This window comes from Amphiura filiformis, chromosome 1 (assembly GCF_039555335.1).
Source record: "Amphiura filiformis chromosome 1, Afil_fr2py, whole genome shotgun sequence".
Taxonomy (NCBI): Eukaryota; Metazoa; Echinodermata; class Ophiuroidea; order Amphilepidida; family Amphiuridae; genus Amphiura; species Amphiura filiformis.
The window spans coordinates 39,022,246-39,044,917 of record NC_092628.1 but is presented as its reverse complement, the minus strand read 5'-3'; the positions used below and the strand labels follow the sequence as shown (position 1 = coordinate 39,044,917).

Sequence of the window (22,672 nt, the reverse complement as noted above, 5' to 3'; positions counted from 1 at the left end):
AAATGGTTGCAAAAGTATGACTCAATCTTGAAAATGTAATCCGTTTCATATGCAGTCAAAGAGTGATAAAATAAAGCAATCATAGATATTTTAGATTAAATTTGATATTTCAATTTAAAAAAAATTAAAGGTAAAAAAATATTTAATTTATATCAAACATTCCAGAAATCCCTTAATCAACCACAAATGCTAGCAAGAGAGAAATTATTGCTTTCATCTTAAAGACAGAAGTATATGAAAGGACGTTCATATGGGCCGGTTGGTAAAGTTTATATACAAACCAAATACATATTTTGAGATGTTTGTTTTAAAAGGCTCAGAAGAAAAAGTCTAAGAACTTAAATGAAAGTGTGCAAAAAAGATCACACACACCCTATATAAACTGAGTGTTCAGGAAGGACAGGGAATTGGTTAAGTGCTTTCACAACAATCAATATATACCATCTCCACATAATGCTCCAGTATATCCAGGGGGACATTGACAAGCCAGCCCTCCTACTAGGTCTATACACGTAGCTCCATTACGGCATAAATTCTCAACCTCGCATTCATTTATGTCTGACAGAAACAAAAATGGTTGCAAAAGATATTACTCAATCTTGAAAAAGTAATCAGTTTCATATGCAGTCAAAGAGTGACAAAGCAAAGCAGTCATAGATATTTTAGATACCAAATTTGATATTTCAATAGAAAAAATCTTGAGGTAAACATATTAAGTGTCTCATCAAGCATTTCAGAATTCCCTTATTCAACCGCAAATGTTACCAAGATAGAAATTATTGCTTTCATTTTAAAGATAGAAGCATATATTACAGGACTTTCATATGGGCCAGTTGCTAAACAAGTATTTGTTTATATACAAACCAAACACATATTTTGAGATGTTTGTTTTTAAAGGCTCAGAAGAAAAAGTTTTAAAAACTTAAATGCAAGTGCGTAAAAAGATCACACACACCCTATATGAACTGGGTGTTCAAAAAGGAAAGGGATTTGTTAAGTGCATTCACAACAATCAATATATACCATCTCCACAGAATGCTCCAGTATATCCAGGGGGACATTGACAAGCTAAACCTCCTACTAGGTCTATACATGTAGCTCCATTACGGCATAAATTCTCAACCTCACATTCATTTATGTCTAATGACAGAAATAAAAAAATGTTACAAAAGTATGACTCAAAATACAACTACATTCATATGCAGTAGAAGAGAGATAAACCAAAGCAATCCTAGATATCTTAGATACCAAATTTGAAATTTCAACAAATTTTATGGTAAACATTTTCTTACAAACAATATTTAATTAAATATTTAGGTAAAGAATCACATCAAACATTCCAGAATTAGTGTTTTCATTTCAAATATAGAAACCTATAACAGGACTTTAACATAAAAGCCAAATATATATTTCGAGATGTTTGGTTTCAACCCAAAAGTTTGATGAAGCCCTATAAACATAAGTCCTTCCGTTAGGGAGGGAGGGGGGGGCAAAATGTCTGGTTACGTTTGTAAAGAAGTAGTTAAAACATCGGACAAACTTTTTTTAAGGATTTAATATATAATTGTAACATTTTAGTATTTTCTGGAAGTACGATATTGACATTTTACAGTGGTCGCTAAAAATGATTTCAATAAATATAGAGTGCAGTAATCGCAACCTGTAACTTGTAAGTTCATTGTTTTAAAGCAGCTGTACCGCACTTTGATTCTTTTTTATTTGAAAATCCAGCAAGTCCTAATTTTTTATGAAGACAAATATTTCAAAATAAAATAGAATTATTGTTTCTTAAACGTGATCAATATCCTAGCAATGTCGCACCCCTCCACAACCCCATCGACCATAGCGACGGCTCTGTGCCCAATGAATACAGGTTGGAATTTTCAATATTTGACACGTTAGAGGGGAGGGGGTTAGCCTTCTAACAAAAGGACTTTCGTTTATAGGGCTTCATCAAACTTTTGGGTTGTTCCCTAAGGTACTGTCATAATTTTAACCTTTGTTTTGTAGAAAAAATAATAATTGTTTAAGAAGAAAAAGTATATAAACTAAATTGAATGTATAAAAAGTGAGAGCTTCCATAAAGATCAAACAAACCCTCAGACATGGTGTTAAAAATGGAAAGAAAATTGTTTAGTGCATTCACAACAATCAATATATACCGTTTCCACAGAATGCTCCAGTATATCCAGGGGGACAAAGACAAGCTAAACCTCCTACTAGGTCTATACATGCAGCTCCATTACGGCATAAATTCTCAACCTCGCATTCATTTATGCCCTCTGACAGAAACAAAAATGGTTGCAAAAGATATTACTCAATCTTAAACACGTAATCAGTTTCATATGCAACCAAAGAGTGACAAAGCAAAGCAGTCATAGATATTTTAGATACCAAATTTGATATTTCAATAGAAAGAAGGCAAAACCAATTAAAAAACAATGTTAAGGTAAAGAATCACATCAAGCATTCCACACTTTCAACCACAAATATTACCATGATAAAAATGAGCATTTTCCTTTTAAAGATAGAAACATAACGTAGCATATGTGCTTACTATTGAGCACTTTTGAAAACATTAAATTGTATCAAAGTCTGGCGCTTTACCAACTGAGCTAATGGGGTTGAGACACACATTTGCAGGTTTACTTGTTCGTATATAACTATGTGTATTGAGGATTTGCTCAAAACCCTTTACACTTTTGTGGATGGGGCTCTTCATACTTGCATGTTTTAAAAGCGTATTACAGGACTTTAATATAGGGTCGTTGGTAAATTCAGATTTTGTTTATACACAAACCAAGTACATATTTTGAAATGGGTTTTTTAAAAGATCAGAAGAAAAGGTTTGCACAAAGAATAGTCTCAGGATCACACACACCCTAAAATAAACTGGGTGTTCAAAAAAGGAAAAGTAATTGGTAAAGTGCATTCACAACAATCAATATATACCGTCTCCGCAAATGCTCCAGTATATCCAGAGGGACATAGACAAGCTAAACCTCCTACTAGGTCTATACATGTAGCTCCATTACGGCATAAATTCTCAACCTCACATTCATTTATGTCTAATAACAAAAACAAAAATTGTCACAAAAAGTGTAACTCAATTTTGGAAGTGCAACCAGTTTCATATGCAGTCAAAAGAAGAGAGATGAAGCATGCTAAATAATTTAGACAATACATCATAATACTTATGTACAAATTTTGATAACAAGAAACCTTTATGCTTATATTCCCCTAATAGCTTCCCATTCTATCTGGGTGGGATGAGACAAGCAAGAAAGAGTACCTTACCCAAGAGTGTATGTTGGCACAGAGACAGTTTGAACCCATTACCTTTGTACAATATGTGATTAGTATACACCGAAACCTTTCCTTACTATTCAGTGTATACTCACCCACTTCACACATATCTCCCATATAACATGTTGGCACAGAGACAGTTTGAACCCATTACCTTTGTACAATATGTGATTAGTAATAGTATACACCGAAACCTTTCCGTACTATTCAGTGTACACTCACCCACTTCACACATATCTCCCATATAACCAGGTAGGCATATACATAAGTAGCCCTGGTCACCATATCGCTCAAAACAGGTGGCGCCATTTAAGCAAGGTGAAGTCGAACATTGTAACATTTCTAAAAAAAAAAAAAAAATGGAATGTGCAATCTATGAATATGAATATGAAGAAAATGTATTTGAACGTACATTGTACAAATCCCTTTAGAAGTCTTCCTATTTTTGCCGCTACTTTGCAGATTCAAGGAACTTGACTAATCTGATAATTGATAATCTATAAACTATAAATTGTAAAACAAGTTTGACATGTCAAAACCAAAGGCTCACTTCACTATGGATTGATATCAGTATTTGAATGTAAAATACCTTGGGTTCAAATCACCTTGGGATTCTTGATAACAAGAAACCTTTATGTATAATGCCATATCACATCAGCTGTTTTCAGTAGTCACATTTTTACAAGATCAGTGATAGATCATTATTGACTAAAAAGACTGCACTCATGGCAGAATAAGCTGATTCTGATATCTACTACAAACAGTGATCCTTTGAGATGTTTGTGACTATATGAAGTAAGTGCCTGAATTTATCACTTCATGTCTTTTAACACAGCTTTTTCATACATGGTATAACAATGATTTAACATGGTGGCATACTTGTTAAATATTGCCTTTTTCCATTGCTCATCAGTTTTAAATAGATACTGCCTCATAAAGACTCATTTTAACTGTTTTTGGATTGCATTGTTTGATTCTATTCACTTCTTGCATGGTCATCAAGCTTAAAGGTAGAGCCTCGATCTGGCAGCATGCATGAATGGGAATTAAACATTGTGTAAAGTGACATAATTCTTTCTTTCATGTCTGTTACCAGTTTGAGGCTCTACCCAATATGACGGAACCATGCAAAGAGTGAATACTGATGTATGCTTACCTATTTCACAATTAGTACCCTCGTAGCCACTATCGCAGATACATTGATATGCACCTGCAGAGCTTATACATGTAGCACCATTAAGACAGGGGCTACTATTGCATGGTTGAATTTCTGCAAAGATAACAAAGTGAGAGACAGTGATTAATATACTGGCAAGCAATTATCTGCAAGAACCAATGAGGTAGAACCAAAGAGTACCGACTCTGCCATGTCTGCATGTTGCTCATGGAAGGAACATAGTTCTCCAGATTATGCACCTGATTACATTGTATGTCTAATGCGCTGTGCCAATAACATGTGATTAGTGTATGCGCACAGACCTTTGTAACATGCACTCTTAAGGTCTGTTCATACTACGCCGTAGTTGCTATGTGAATTGCTTTGCCATACGATTCATTGCTGATATATCAATTACTTTTTGCTGCAACTCAATGCAACTTGTCGCATTTCCAAGTTAAAATGTATTTCACTTAATTGCGATACAGCAATGCAGTATTTTGCAGTGTGGCAACGCATCGTACTGCAAAGCAATTGCGGCGTAGTTTGAATGGACTGTTAAAGCTGCAAATTATCATTCAATAACGGGCTCCTGCCGATAAATGCATAGATTACACTATTTGCCCCCCAGGAGTGACAAAACAAGATGGCAGATTTACTGTAGCATTACATATGTTGTTAAGTTTGAGTCGGTACTCTTTGAGTATAATCTCCTTGGCAAGAACAGAAATGAAGTTAAACAGAAAAGTCAAGTAGTGGAAGAGAAAGAAAGTTAGTAAATTAAATATGACGTTGATAAAAATACTATAGTTTGGCCTGTGCGCAAACATATCAAAAATTGTGAAAAATGCTGGTATATTGATGATTATGGGTTTAAAATGCTTGGCAAAAATAAATGGAAGTAGGAAAAGTTATTTGCCACACAATGGCTTCTGATTGACTATTCGTGAACAGAAATGTCATACAGGACCTATTTTCCCACTCAAGTTACACAGACACTGCACATTAACCAGAGTGAATGCAAAGAGAACCAATTTCTGAATAAAAAATAGAAAAATAAGAGTTCACCCTACAGATTAAGTGGCAAAACACAGGAGGAAAAGGAACTGAGAACAAGATATTATTAGAGAGAGACAGTTTGAAAAACAACTTCTCTAATGGGTACTGAGAAGCATCAGAATCAGTTTGATCCAATTAGGTTCACACAAATACCGCTAGTTCTCTCAACTCTAAGGATACCACATAAATGCTTATATTCCCCTAATAGCTTCCCATTCTATCTGGGTGGGATGAGACAAGCAAGAAAGAGTACCTTACCCGAGAGTGCACGTTGGCACTGAGACAGTTTGAACCCATTACCTTTGTATAATATGCGATTAGTAATAGTATACACCGAAACCTTTCAATTAATATTCAGTGTACACTCACCCACTTCACACATATCTCCCATATAACCAGGTAGGCATATACATAAGTAGCCCTGGTCACCATATCGCTCAAAACAGGTGGCGCCGTTTAAGCAAGGTGAAGTCGAACATTGTAACATTTCTAAAGTGTAACAAAAAATGGAATGTGCAATATATGAATATGAACATAATGTATTTGAATGTACATTGTACAAATCCCTTTAGAAGGCTTGCTACTTTTGCTGCTGCTACTTTGCAGATTTTAAGGAACTCAACCAATCTGATAATTGATTACTAAGCTATAAATTGTAAAACAATTTGGACATGTCAAAACCAAAGACTCACTTCACTATGGATTGATATCAGAATTTGAATGTAAAGTACCTTGGGTTCAAATCACTTTGGGATTCTTGGCACCTGTAGATTTGTGTAACGCAACTTTCTGTAACTTAATGCTCTGCATGCTGGCAATAGGCTTCAACATAAAATGTCCAAGTTTTGAGATATTCTCTCAAAATATGAAGAGCTATCTTAAGAACCACTGAACCAAGTTTGTTTGTACTCATTTTAATGCATTTTTCATGCTGATTCCAAATATGGTCATGAAAATTTACATTTCTGAAATTTTAGAATTAAAAAAAAAAATTGGAAACTTGTCGTCTGCAGTCCACACCCGCGTGGAGAGAGTTAAGTGCCTAAAGGCTGAACTACATTATTCTATACATTGTAAAACAATTTGGTCATGACATGAGAAAGCCCAACATGATTTGGCATCGGGTATTTAAAAACAAAAAAGCAAAAACAATTGATTTGATGATGAACATCTTACCTATTTCACAGTTGGTACCCTCGTAGCCCATTGGACATGTACATTGATAGCCATCAACTAATTCTGTGCAACTAGCCCCATTTAGACAAGGCTCGGTTGCACAGAAGTCAATGTCAATCTCACACATTGGACCTTCATAACCAGGTGGACATGCACACAGATAGCCTGTAGAGTCATGTCGTTCAAAACATGTGGCTCCGTTCAAGCATGGTGAGCTTGGGCAGGATAGCAATTCTAAATGGTGAAATAGTGAAATGAATATATGAAATGACAAGTGTATTCATGGTGTCTTGAATATGCATACAACACAACAATCATGATAAAACATAATGGATAATTGATCTTGCTTATTTTGATTAACTAATTCTCATAGAGACATATTTAAACATTGCTCGGACAAAAGACATGCATGACAGGGAGATGAATGTTGTGTTTGCTGTGATATGAAATGCATGGTGTCGTTCATTACAATGGTCAACAAAGATGTTCAAAATGAGGAATGCAAACTTCATATAGCCAAATATTTATGTGTAAACAATGTGGCATACAAAAAACCAAACTGACCTCCAATTTGCTTCAAAATGGAACAGTATTTTGTTTCAAAAAGTGTCATAAAAGTTCATTTTTGAAACAGTCATAGCATATACATCATTTTATCAGGGAGAACACTACCCAAATCCCACTGAATCTCACACCTTGCTTCCACTGGCACAAGGTGGGCCAGATAACACACAAGGACCCCACACAATCTCACATCCTGTGTGCTTCCACTGGCACAGGGTGGGACCAGATAACACATAGGGACCCCAACCCATCTCACACCGCATGTGCTTCCCTGGCACAGGGTTTGTTTGTTTGTTTAATTTCTTCTTTTGCTTGGGTTACTCATTCAGTGGATGTTTTAAGGTTCTTCCATGAGGCCCAGGGCAAACTTCATATAGCCCAATTTATTCCTAGGGACCGGATAACACACAGGGACCCCACCCAATCTCACACTACATGTTCTTCCTTGGCACAGGGTGGGACTGGAATGCGTTCTCTCCTGCATAAAAAGGTAACATTATCAAATGCATTAAATAAATTGCTAATGACACACCACAGACAAACCAAACCCAATATCTTACCTATTTCACAGTTGGTACCATCAAAGCCCATATTACAAATACATAGATATCCATTGATTAAATCTCTGCACGTAGCGCCGTTTAGACACGGGTCTGAGATACAGTAATCAATGTCAACCTCACAGTTGTCACCCTCATATCCTGGTAGACAAGTACACTGATAACCAGAAGAATCTGAGAGCTCAGAACATGTAGCACCATTTAAACATGGGTCTCTTGCACAGAAGTCAATGTCTATCTCACAGAGGTTACCTTCGTAACCAGGTGGACAGGCGCACACAAAACCTTGCTCTATGTATTTCTCGAAACAGACAGCACCATTTAAACAAGGTGAGCTTGGGCATGCTAGTAGTTCTGATGAGAAAATGAGTAAATGAAATGATAGCATGGATGAATGAAATGACAATTCTATGAAAATGTATCTTGTACATTAATATATGTTATGCAAAAATAATAGCTGTAATATTGAAAATTACGATCAAAATAATATATATGGTTATATGATGTGAATGGTTTGTAATATGAATTGTGCAGTAAATACATGTATATTTCAATCAAGTGACATGAAATTAATAGCAATGTTGTACCACTCAAATCTACTTAACATACTCATTGCTACATAGTACATTACCTCCATATGCCAGTGATTATAAATAAAAAATGGTTAATATGTAATATGACTGTAATACACCACAATGTTATACCAATGGAATTAATGGTATCATATTTTACAATGTTGCATTGAAAACGGCAAGTTTAAGTAGCACAGCAAACTAAAGCACAATGAGCAGAAAGCAAAAGCAAAGCAAAATTCAATGCAGTTATTATCCATTATGAAGAGTTTCTAAGTGTTGGGTAGTATGTATTACACCCACAGAGATTTCTGGCCCAATCCCTATTGAAAAAGAGAAAGGCAATCTGGGATGACCTAAAACCTGTAGCTACCCATTATTGACTTACTGAACTGACCATTACTGACCTACATACCACTATGTGCTCAACCATTTAGAACAATCAAATAAAACCTTACCTATTTCACAATTGATCCCCTCAAAACCTGGTGAACAGATACAGTTGTATCTATCAACCAATTCTGTGCAGACAGCTCCATTCAAACATGGGTCCGATATGCAGAAGTCAATGTCTATTTCACACCTGTCCCCTTCATACCCTGTGGCACATTGACACTCATATCCTTCTATCAAGTCCACACAGATAGCTCCATTTAGACATGGGGCCGATCTTGAGTAGTCAATGTCATGCTCACATCTTTCCCTTCATACCCTGTGGCACATTGACACTCATATACTTCTATTAAGTCCACACAGGTCGCTCCATTCAGGCATGGGTCTGATGCTTGAAGTCAATGTCTATTTCACAGTTGTCCCCTTCATACCCTGTGGCACATTGACACTCATATCCTTCTATCAAGTCGACACAGATAGCTCCATTTAGACATGGGTCTGATGCACAATGGTCAATGTCAATTTCACATCGGGCCCCTTCATACCCTGTGGCACATTGACACTCATATCCTTCTATCAAGTCCACACAAATAGCTCCATTTAGACATGGGGCCAATGCGCAGTAGTCAATGTCATGCTCACATCTTTCCCCTTCATACCCTGTGGCACATTGACACTCATATACTTCTATTAAGTCCACACAGGTCGCTCCATTCAGGCATGGGTCTGATGCGCAGAAGTCAATGTCTATTTCACAGTTGTCCCCTTCATACCCTGTGGCACATTGACACTCATATCCTTCTATCAAGTCGACACAGATAGCTCCATTTAGACATGGGTCTGATGCACAATGGTCAATGTCAATTTCACATCTGTCCCCTTCATACCCTGTGGCACATTGACACTCATATCCTTCTATCAAGTCCACACAGATAGCTCCATTTAGACATGGGTCTGATGCACAATGGTCAATGTCAATTTCACAGCTGTCCCTTCATACCCTGTGGCACATTGACACTCATATCCTTCTATCAAGTCCACACAGATAGCTCCATTTAGACATGGGTCTGATGCACAATGGTCAATGTCAATTTCACATCGGGCCCCTTCATACCCTGTGGCACATTGACACTCATATCCTTCTATTAAGTCCACACAGATGGCTCCATTGAGACATGGGTCTGATGCACAGTAGTCAATGTCTGTTTCACATCTGTCCCCTTCATACCCTGTGGCACATTGACATTCATATCCTTCGATTAAGTCCTTACATGTGGCGCCATTGAGACATGGGTCTGATGCACAGTAGTCAATGTCAGTTTCACATCTGTCCCCTTCATATCCTGTGGCACATTGACACTCATATCCTTCTATTAAGTCCTTACATGTGGCGCCATTGAGACATGGGTCTGATGCACAGTAGTCAATGTCAGTTTCACATCTGTCTCCTTCATACCCTGTGGCACATTGGCACTCATAGCCTTCTATTAAGTCTACACAGACAGCTCCATTGAGACATGGGTCTGATGCACAGTAGTCAATGTCAGTTTCACATCTGTCTCCTTCATACCCTGTGGCACATTGACACTCATATCCTTCTATCAAGTCCACACAAATGGCTCCGTTTAGACATGGGTCTGATGCACAGTAGTCAATGTCAATTTCACATCTGTCCCCTTCATACCCTGTGGCACATTGACACTCATATCCTTCTATTAAGTCCTTACAGCTGGCTCCATTTTCACATGGGTCTGAGGCACAGTAGTCAATGTCAATTTCACAGTCGTTTCCTTCATAGCCTGGTGGACAGTTGCATTGATAACCAGAAGAATCAGAAAGTTCAGAACATGTGGCACCATTCTGACAAGGTTCAGATGCACAGTAGTCTATGTCAACCTCACACATGTCGCCTTCATAGCCAGGTAGGCAGACACAGAGGTAGCCATCAGAATTATGTCTCTCAAAACAGGTGGCACCATTTAGGCAAGGTGAGCTTGGACAGGATAGCAATTCTGATGAAGAGATGAAAATGAATGAAATGATAACAAGAAATAGAATGCAACTAATATATTCAAATTCGAGGAAACAAATGATACTTTTTTGATAAAGAATTTAAAACTAGAGTGTGATAAATGGTGGAATGGTAAGATTTATCGTCATCTGAAATCAATCTCATAACAAGCCTTAAGTTCAGGAGGAAAATTAAATAAAACCTACCTATTTCACAATTGATCCCCTCAAAACCTGGTGAACAGATACAGTTGTATGTATCGATCAATTCTGTGCAGACAGCTCCATTCAAACATGGGTCCAATATGCAGAAGTCAATGTCTACTTCACAGTTGTCACCCTCAAAGCCAAGAGGGCAGCTACATTGGTAGCCTGATGAATCATCAAGTTCAGAACAGGTAGCTCCATTTTGACAAGGTACTGATTCACAAAAGTCAATGTCAATTTCACAGTTGTCACCAGCATAGCCAAGAGAACAAGCACATATATAGCCTGTTGAATTCTGTTGCTCAAAACATGTTCCCTCATTTAAGCATGGTCCTGATGCACAGTAGTCAATGTCAGTTTCACACCTTTGACCTTCATATCCTTGAGAGCATTGACACTCATAACCTTCTATTAAGTCCTTACATGTGGCTCCATTGAGACATGGGTCTGAGGTGCAATAGTCAATGTCAATTTCACATCTGTCCCCTTCATACCCTGTGGCACATTGACATTCATATCCTTCTATTAAGTCAACACAGATAGCCCCATTGAGACATGGGTCTGATGCACAGTAGTCAATGTCAGTTTCACATCTGTCCCCTTCATACCCTGTGGCACATTGACACTCATATCCTTCTATTAAGTCCACACAGTTAGCTCCATTTAGACAAGGGTCTGATGCGCAGTAGTCAATGTCAATTTCACATCTCTCCCCTTCATACCCTGTGGCACATTGACACTCATAACCTTCTATTAAGTCCACACAGATAGCTCCATTTCGACATGGGTCTGATGCACAGTAGTCAATGTCAATTTCACATCTGTTCCTTCATAACCTGTGGCACATTGACACTCATATCCTTCTATTAAGTCCACACAATTGGCTCCATTGAGACATGGGTCTGATGCACAGTAGTCAATGTCAGTTTCACATCTGTCCCCCTCGTACCCTGTGGCACATTGACACTCATATCCTTCTATCAAGTCCACACAGATAGCTCCATTTAGACATGGGTCTGATGCGCAGTAATCAATGTCAATTTCACATCTGTCCCCTTCATAACCTGTGGCACATTGACACTCATATCCTTCTATTAAGTCCACACAGATAGCTCCATTTAGACATGGGTCTGATGCGCAGTAGTCAATGTCAATTTCACATCTGTCCCCTTCATAACCTGTGGCACATTGACACTCATATCCTCCTATTAAGTCCACACAGATAGCTCCATTGAGACATGGGTCTGATGCGCAGTAGTCAATGTCAATTTCACATCTCTTCCCTTCATAACCTGTGGCACATTGACACTCATATCCTTCTATTAAGTCCACACAGCTGGCTCCATTTAGACATGGGTCTGATGCACAGTAATCTATGTCAACCTGACAGTTTGTGCCTTCATAACCAGATGCACATGCACACAGGTATCCTGATGAATCTTCATTTTCAGAACATGTAGCACCATTCTCACATGGCTCTAATGCACAAAAGTCAATGTCTATTTCACAGTTGTTGCCTGCATACCCTGTTTTGCAAGCACACAGGTAGCCTTCTCCAGCATGACGTTCCAAGCATGTTGCACCATTTAGACAAGGGTCTGATGCGCAATAATCTATATCAATTTCACAATTTTCACCTTCATAGCCTACTGGACAGGTACACAAGTAACCTGTTAAATCATTTTCTTCAGAACAGGTGGCTCCATTTAGACAAGGCTCTGAAGCGCAATAATCTATGTCAGTCTCACAGTCTTTGCCTTCATATCCAGGTGGACATATACATAAGTAATCTGAAGAATCATGACGCTCATAGCAGGTAGCACCATTTTGGCATGGGTTTAATACACAATATCTAATATCAAATTCACAGTTTTGACCATTGAAGCCAGGCGGGCATGCACAGAAGTAGCCCACTGGGTCAAGTTGTTCCAAACAAATAGCACCATTTTCACATGGGTCTGAGGCACAGTAGTCAATGTCAATCTCACAGTCATTTCCTTCATAGCCTGGTGGACAGTTGCATTGATAACCAGAAGAATCAGGAAGTTCAGAACATGTGGCACCATTTTGACAAGGCTCAAATGCACAGTAGTCTATGTCAACCTCACACATGCTGCCTTCATAGCCAGGTAGGCAGACACAGAGGTAGCCATCAGAATTATGTCTCTCAAAACAGGTGGCACCATTTAGGCAAGGTGAGCTTGGACAGGATAGCAATTCTGATGAAGAGATGAAAATGAATGAAATGATAACAAGAAATAGAATGCAACTGATATATTCAAATTCAAGGAAATAAATGATACTTTTTTGATAAAAAATTTAAAACTGGTGTGATAAATGGTAGAATGATAAGATTTATTGTCATCTGAAATCAATCTCAATGCAAGCCTATTTTAGTTCAGGAGGAAAATTAAATTAAACCTACCTATTTCACAATTGATCCCCTCAAAACCTGGTGAACAGATACAGTTGTATGTATCGACCAATTCTGTGCAGACAGCTCCATTCAAACATGGGTCCGATATGCAGAAGTCAATGTCTACTTCACAGTTGTCACCCTCAAAGCCAAGAGGGCAGCTACATTGGTGGCCTGATGAATCATCAAGTTCAGAACAGGTAGCTCCATTTTGACAAGGTGCTGATTCACAAAAATCAATGTCAATTTCACAGTTGTCACCAGTAAAGCCAACCAGGCAAGCGCATATGTAGCCTGTTGCATTATGAGGTTCGAAACATGTTGCGCCATTTAGGCACGGCTCTGATTTGCAGTAATCTATGTCAATTTCACACCTTTGACCTTCATATCCTGGGACACATTGACACTCGTATCCTTCTATTAAGTCCACACAGAAGGCTCCATTGAGACATGGGTCTGAGGCGCAATAGTCAATGTCAGTTTCACATCGGTCCCCTTCATACCCTGTGGCACATTGACACTCATATCCTTCTATTAAGTCCACACAGGTGGCTCCATTTAGACATGGGTCTGAGGCACAGTAGTCAATGTCAGTTTCACATCGGTCCCCTTCATACCCTGTGGTACATTGACACTCATATGCTTCTATTAAGTCCACACAGATAGCTCCATTGAGACATGGGTCTGATGCACAGTAGTCAATGTCAGTTTCACATCTGTCCCCTTCATATCCTGTGGCACATTGACACTCATATCCTTCTATTAAGTCCTTACATGTGGCTCCATTGAGACATGGGTCTGATGCACAGTAGTCAATGTCAGTCTCACATCTGTCTCCTTCATACCCTGTGGCACATTGACACTCATATCCTTCTATTAAGTCCACACAGGTGGCTCCATTTAGACATGGGTCTGAGGCACAGTAGTCAATGTCAGTTTCACATCGGTCCCCTTCATACCCTGTGGTACATTGACACTCATATGCTTCTATTAAGTCCACACAGATAGCTCCATTGAGACATGGGTCTGATGCACAGTAGTCAATGTCAGTTTCACATCTGTCCCCTTCATATCCTGTGGCACATTGACACTCATATCCTTCTATTAAGTCCTTACATGTGGCTCCATTGAGACATGGGTCTGATGCACAGTAGTCAATGTCAGTCTCACATCTGTCTCCTTCATACCCTGTGGCACATTGACACTCATATCCTTCTATTAAGTCCACACAGATAGCTCCATTGAGACATGGGTCTGATGCACAGTAGTCAATGTCAGTTTCACATCTGTCTCCTTCATACCCTGTGGCACATTGACACTCATATCCTTCTATTAAGTCCACACAAATGGCTCCATTTAGACATGGGTCTGATGCACAGTAGTCAATGTCAGTTTCACATCTGTCCCCTTCATACCCAGTGGCACATTGACACTCATATCCTTCTATCAAGTCCACACAGCTGGCTCCATTTAGACATGGGTCTGATGCACAGTAATCTATGTCAACCTGACAGTTTGTGCCTTTATAACCAGATGCACATGCACACAGGTATCCTGATGAATCTTCATTTTCAGAACATGTAGCACCATTCTCACACGGCTCTAATGCACAAAAGTCAATGTCTATTTCACAGTTGTTGCCTGCATACCCTGTTTTGCAAGCACACAGGTAGCCTTCTCCAGCATGACGTTCCAAGCATGTTGCACCATTTAGACAAGGGTCTGATGCGCAATAATCTATATCAATTTCACAATTTTCCCCTTCATAGCCTACTGGACAGGTACACAAGTAACCTGTTAAATCATTTTCTTCAGAACAGGTGGCTCCATTTAGACAAGGCTCTGAAGCACAATAATCTATGTCAGTCTCACAGTCTTTGCCTTCATATCCAGGTGGACATATACATAAGTAATCTGAAGAATCATGACGCTCATAGCAGGTAGCACCATTTTGGCATGGGTTTAATACACAATATCTTATATCAAATTCACAGTTTTGACCATTGAAGCCAGGCGGGCATGCACAGAAGTAGCCCACTGGGTCAAGTTGTTCCAAACAAATAGCCCCATTTTCACATGGGTCTGAGGCACAGTAGTCAATGTCAATCTCACAGTCGTTTCCTTCATAGCCTGGTGGACAGTTGCATTGATAACCAGAAGAATCAGAAAGTTCAGAACATGTGGCACCATTCTGACAAGGTTCAGATGCACAGTAGTCTATGTCAACCTCACACATGCTGCCTTCATAGCCAGGTAGGCAGACACAGAGGTAGCCATCAGAATTATGTCTCTCAAAACAGGTGGCACCATTTAGGCAAGGTGAGCTTGGACAGGATAGCAATTCTGATGAAGAGATGAAAATGAATGAAATGATAACAAGAAATAGAATGCAACTGATATTTTCAAATTTGAGGAAATAAATGATACTTTTTGATAACGAATTTAAAACTAGTGTGATAAACGGTAGAATGATAAGATTTATTGTCATCTGAAATCAATCTCATAACAAGCATATTTTAGTTCAAGAGGAAAATAAAACCTACCTATTTCACAATTGATCCCCTCAAAACCTGGTGAACAGATACAGTTGTATGTATCGACCAATTCTGTGCAGACAGCTCCATTCAAACATGGGTCCGATATGCAGAAGTCAATGTCTACTTCACAGTTGTCACCCTCAAAGCCAAGAGGGCAGCTACATTGGTAGCCTGATGAATCATCAAGTTCAGAACAGGCAGCTCCATTTTGGCAAGGTACTGATTCACAAAAGTCAATGTCAATTTCACAGTTGTCACCAGTAAAGCCAACAAGGCAAGCACATATGTAGCCTGTTGCATTATGACGTTCGAAACATGTTGCGCCATTTAGGCACGGCTCTGATTTGCAGTAATATATGTCAATTTCACACCTTTGACCTTCATATCCTGGGACACATTGACACTCATATCCTTCTATTAAGTCCACACAGAAGGCTCCATTGAGACATGGGTCTGATGCACAATAGTCAATGTCAGTTTCACATCTGTCCCCTTCATACCCTGTGGCACATTGACACTCATATCCTTCTATCAAGTCCACACAGATAGCTCCATTTAGACATGGGTCTGATGTGCAGTAGTCAATGTCAGTCTCACATCTGTCCCCTTCATACCCTGTGGCACATTGACACTCATATCCTTCTATTAAGTCCTTACATGTGGCGCCATTGAGACATGGGTCTGATGCACAGTAGTCAATGTCAGTTTCACACCTGTCCCCTTCATACCCTGTGGCACATTGACACTCATATCCTTCTATTAAGTCCTTACATGTGGCTCCATTTAGACATGGGTCTGATGCACAATAGTCAATGTCAGTTTCACATCTGTCCCTTCATATCCTGTGGCACATTGACACTCATATCCTTCTATCAAGTCGATACAGGTAGCTCCATTTAGACATGGGTCTGATGCACAGTAGTCAATGTCAGTTTCACATCTGTCCCCTTCATACCCTGTGGCACATTGACACTCATATCCTTCTATTAAGTCCTTACAGGTGGCTCCATTTAGACATGGGTTTGATGCACAGTAGTCAATGTCAATTTCACAGTTATCACCCTCAAAGCCCAGAGGGCAGCTACATTCATACCCTGATGCATCTTCAGTTTCAGAACAAGTGGCACCATTTTGACAAGGTTCTGTAGCACAAAAGTCTATGTCTATCTCGCACATATTGCCTTCATAACCAGCTGGGCAGATGCAAATATATCCCTGTGTTAGGAAGCTTTCTAAGCAGGTGGCACCATTTAAGCAAGGTGAGCTTGGGCAGGATAGCAATTCTGAATAGGAGAAGGAATGGATGAAATGACAGATAATATACTGCAACAAATTGCCCACAGCAAATGCATTAGAGGAACGACAAGCAAAGCATGGTGTAATATTGCAAGGCAGAGGTATGTATGACTGCCAGAATTTATGACTGAAAAAGAGATGTGTGCAGTGTGAAAATGACAGCAAATGTTTTACAAATGTACATTTGCTAAGGAAATAGGACAGGCTTAATGATATTAGTCCATAGGTTACATGGTCTGGTCCATAGAGCCCAAAGGCAGCAATCAAAATTGAGATAAAGGCAAAAATATACAGTAAAAATTGAAATACATAAGAAAATAGACATCACTAAACTTCATAAATATGCTAGGCCTTTGGTGTTTTCAGTATATGATAGCTTAATGTTTGTACAAGGTAATATTCATAGTATCTCAATTTTCAAAAATGCTTCCTTTGGCCTCCATGGATCAGACCGTGTCACCTATATGGTATAACTTTATGCACCTCTAAATCAACCTTAAACCAATCAACAATTCTGGCAATCACAATACCCAAAACCAAGTTTATCATCCAATGGGCAACCTATCATTTTGCAAGTTGAATGCTTTCTGTTACAATCCATAATATAACAGACAGATACATTACTACATCTTTGGTTGATGTTCTACAAGCATAATCAAATGGTATTATGAAAGTTGCCTATTGAATGATAAACAATGGTATAATAGAATATGTGTACACTATAAAAAGCAAGCTGCTTACACTATGCACAGCAGATTTTAAGCCATAATCAGAGGATTTATCACTTCAAGCATCAACAACAAAAACCATACATTTATTTTAATAATTTACTCAGTATCTAAATGGAGAATCTTAAGCTGACGTTATAGAGGATTCAATGCCTTAAATCTATGATATAGACTTGAAATGGATGATAATTATCTCATTGTAGGTATGACTGAATTGCACACATTATGGCAAAAATAGGAAGATATGTATGTTCTACGTGTATTTGCAAAAATCTTTTAAACCAACAGCGCATCAAATAAGTTTCCATACTAATGTGATTGATAATTTATTCATCACATGTTTACCTATTGGTTAACACAAGGGGGAAATCTGTATGAACAGATTTAGTAAATATGACAGGGAAAAGTAGTGAATGTAGTGAAACTGTCTTGGTTTGATTATATATTTCAATGAAAATGCATGTGACAATGAATCAATAATATATCATATCGGAGTATATGTTGGAATATTATATAATATAATATGTGATGGTATATGATAGTATATGATATAATGATATATATGGTGATAGATATATATAAGATGCTATCATGTTTCAAATATGAAATGAACCAAGAATGTACCCCTTGTGTTACAATGTAATGACATGTTTTGACATGTTTTGACATGTAATGACATGTAATGACATGTTTTGACATGTAATGACATGTTTTGACATGTTTTGACATGTAATGACATGTAATGACATGTTTTGACATGTAATGACATGTTTTGACATGTTTTGACATGTAATGACATGTAATGACATGTTTTGACATGTAATGACATGTTTTGACATGTTTTGACATGTAATGACATGTAATGACATGTTTTGACATGTAATGACATGTTTTGTAATGTTTGATATATAATATGCTTCAAACCACACCCCATGCGTTACCTTACCTGTAATGATCTGACTTATGACTCACCTATTTCACAGTTAGTTCCCTCGTATCCCATCTCACAGATACATTCATATCCATTGACTAAATCAGTACAGGTGGCTCCATTCAAACATGGGTTACTGTCACACTCATTGAGTTCTACAGAAAAAAAAATCATGGATACAATACAGACTTACTGGCTCAAATGATGGTAGATAGATATTCAATCTGTGTATCTATGCCTATTTAATAAATTGGAGCCAGATATAAGAACATTAGTCTGCATCTGACGATCAACTCCCCACATCCCACGATTGGTTAGTAGTATGTAAAAAGAAGGTTGAATCATCTGGTGTCTTCATCGGAGAGAAGTAATTGCCGAAAATGGTGAACAATGTCTGTACTTTTACAAGGCAAAAAAACAATTTACCTATGCATTGATGACATGGTGCCTTCAGGAAAGAAAGTTGCCTATTACTTAGACGGTTTGTATGTTTGAAGGCGCAAAATGAACCACAAGGCACCCTGTTTTGTCGCTGCGTTCAGAATTTTTGAGTTTGATTGACAGATCGCATCTCATTTTTTTTTTTTAATTCATTCCCACAAGAACTTTAGCACACATTAAACCCAATCTGTTTTACAATACATTTTCCTATCAGCTTTGTACTGTAGATTCAGTGAAGTATGAACAGGCATTGATTGGTTTCTTACAAAATACTATAGGTCTTCTACACAATTCTCAATTATCATTAATAAACAAAACATACCTGTCTCACAATAAGTTCCTTCATATCCTGGAAGACACAGACATTGATATCCATTGACAAGGTCTTGACAGGTGGCGCCATTCTGGCATGGGTTGCTGAGGCATTCCAAGATTTCTAAACAGGATGAAAATAAGATGCAAAACTTTGAAGAATGGCAATTCAACATATATATTGCTTTATCTTAAAATTTATACCATTAATCAAATCCAAAACTACACATTAGCATATCTCATTTGCAAGTGTTGTTAAACATGATAAAGAAAACAATTTTAAAGGAAATTACAAGTTGCTTAAGGGCTGGGGTATGAACGTTTGGACAGTATTTATTGTGGGACATTAGAGCACATCCGACATATCGAATTGCATTCTGAATATGAAGAATGTCATTCTGATATCAAATAATTTTGATTTTTGAAATTCGCAATTTAATACACATTTTATGGCAAATCATTAAAAATGATATTTTTGATATTCAACAGTACTTGAAGTAAACTTTATAAATCTGATGATTTATACTTAAAAAGTGTATGTAGGTGGGATGAAAAGCCGACGATCAATTGAAAATTTTGACCTTTCAGTATTGAAGATATGGATTTTTTTCCCAAAACACTAAAAAAAATAGGTCTTTGGGGGAAAAAAATCCATATCTTCAAAATGAAAGGTCAAAATTTTCAATTGACCGTCGGCTTTTCCTCCCTACTACATACACTTTAAGAATATGTCATTAGATTTATATAATTTACTTCGAGGACTGTTATATATCAAAAATTGAAAAATATCAAATTTTTATAATTTGTCATAAAATTTGTATTATATTGTGATTTTCAAAAATGAAAATTATTTGATATCAGAAAGACATGCTTCAGTATTCAGAATGCAATTGATAGGTCTGAGGTGCTCTCATGTCCCACAAAAAATACTGTCAAACGCATAATAAACGCTCATTTTAGATCCCTTAAAACACCATTAGAAACATTTTCATTGTAGGCAAAAAGCAGGCAAAATTGTACGGTTCACCCTGAACATATGGATAGGCTGACAAGAAGGATCTAACTGCCTAGTAGGACTGTACCTGGTCAGTCTGACCTCCATTTTCACATCTGTTTTTAAATATTGTGGCTTTAAAGATATTTTTTTGTTTTAAAAGTTACCTGTTTCACAATTCAGTCCAACGAATCCAGGGAGACATGTGCACTGATATCCACCTACAAGATCTACACAGGTGGCTCCATTCTGACAAGGGATGCTGGCACACTCTTGGGTTTCTAGAATCAAAATAATAGAGAGTAGATATATATATATATTAAACCAATTCCCACACTACTAAAAGTTCATTTGTTTTACTTTGATCTTTTCTTATTCAATATCAACAGATTTGAAGCTAATCATATCTGTCCCAGATGGTTTCTATAGTGTCCCTCTACTTACTTCATGGACCAATCACATCTTGTGCAAATGCAGATTCTAGTATTTGCTTAAAATATGGGCATATTCAGATATTCCAAGGTTCCACACAGGTGAGCACTTGGCCAAATGGGCCTGCTTTTCTATATTAGTGTCATGTGCATTTCATTAAGGGACTAGCAATTTCATGCATGAGATTTCTAGCATATACAGAGATTAAAAGTCAACATACTTGGCAAGTTAGCTCAATTGATAAGGCATATGACTATGGTGCTAGAGATTGCGGATTTAAACCCTGGTTGTGGTTAGTACGCTCTTGTGTTAAAAATTGAGTTTGCTAAAAATACCCCAGAACTTACTGCTAACCGTCTCATTGTAACCCGTAAAACCTCAGGGAGCTGATCCTGGCTCGATTGTGGAATGTCTAGGGTGTGTGCTTTTTAGCTGCAAATCCCTGTGTTGTTGTTTAATGGTTTATGAAATTTATGGGGCCGTAACCGACAACTGAGGCTTGCGGATCAATGTCTAGGTATGCTACCTGTGTGTAGCGCATTATAAATCACTGCAATTTTTATTATTATAATCAAACAATGACTACATCATTATCATACCTATTTCACAGTTAGTTCCTTCATACCCAACAGTACATTGACATTGATATCCATTGACCAGATCTTCACAGGCAGCTCCATTCTGACATGGAATGCTGAAACATTCTTGGATATCTGAGGAAAAGTATGCAATTCAAAATTAACGAAGTCCATAAAAGTGGATGTGTTCCAGGTTGGGATTATTCAAACATTTCAAATGGGTTGGGTTGCTGGAACATTCTTGAATTATCTGTGGGTAACTATGGAGTCCAATATAAATCTCCATACAAGTGGACATGCTCCGACTGGGATTGATCCAACATTTTTGAAATGAAGACAAAACATACAAATTAATGTAAGAACTGCAGAAGTAAGCATTCTGTTCAGGCCAGATTATAGTCTTGTTTTGGGCGATATGCCGAGTGCCTTCAGCAGTGAATCAATTCTTTTTCCACTGCAAACAACGATGAGCAAGTCTAGAATAAAGCTCATCACTTGAGAGGTAAAGAACTAAAAGTTGCTCCAGAGAACTGAAAACGCAGCATTTGTTGCAATGAAAAATTGCCAGAAAAAAAATTTCCCAAAAATTGTCCAACTATAATCTGGCCTTTAACTTTTGAATATTTGATGCAATGATGCAAAAATATGAATCACTGCATAATGCAGATTACACACTTCAAGAACTACAAAGAATTTATAGATTCACTTTGATTATCATACCTATTTCACAGTTAGTTCCTTCATATCCTGGAGGACACAGACATTGATATCCATTGACTAGATCTTCACAGGTGGCTCCATTCTGGCATGGGTTGCTGGAACATTCTTGGATGTCTAGAATCAAGTGATATAGTTGTGTATTAAATTTGTGAAGATGAAACCATATGCATCGCTTTACATTTGGTTTAGAGTATATTCAGACCCTGTTGAGAGACCAAAATTACATTTCCCCCAACAAAATATTGCTGAACATGTGCAAAGCTGTAAAAATGAATAAACTTTGT

The 22,672-nt window shown here is 37.8% G+C and overlaps 1 protein-coding gene across 1 annotated transcript in view; it reads right to left on the bottom strand.

The window, feature by feature from the left end:
- The window catches only part of LOC140159016 (uncharacterized), a 171,560-nt gene that overhangs the window by 106,763 nt on the left and 42,125 nt on the right, over positions 1 to 22,672 (bottom strand). The window contains 21 exon segments of the mRNA XM_072182334.1: positions 442 to 558; positions 1,024 to 1,140; positions 2,163 to 2,282; positions 3,529 to 3,648; positions 4,463 to 4,576; positions 5,891 to 6,010; positions 6,698 to 6,931; positions 7,822 to 8,175; positions 8,852 to 9,063; positions 9,218 to 9,776; positions 9,779 to 10,798; positions 11,004 to 11,828; positions 11,831 to 13,222; positions 13,429 to 15,762; positions 15,963 to 16,784; positions 16,787 to 17,239; positions 18,953 to 19,066; positions 19,675 to 19,788; positions 20,826 to 20,939; positions 21,690 to 21,803; positions 22,389 to 22,502. Of these exon segments, the coding sequence (XP_072038435.1) occupies positions 442 to 558; positions 1,024 to 1,140; positions 2,163 to 2,282; positions 3,529 to 3,648; positions 4,463 to 4,576; positions 5,891 to 6,010; positions 6,698 to 6,931; positions 7,822 to 8,175; positions 8,852 to 9,063; positions 9,218 to 9,776; positions 9,779 to 10,798; positions 11,004 to 11,828; positions 11,831 to 13,222; positions 13,429 to 15,762; positions 15,963 to 16,784; positions 16,787 to 17,239; positions 18,953 to 19,066; positions 19,675 to 19,788; positions 20,826 to 20,939; positions 21,690 to 21,803; positions 22,389 to 22,502 (9,483 nt within the window).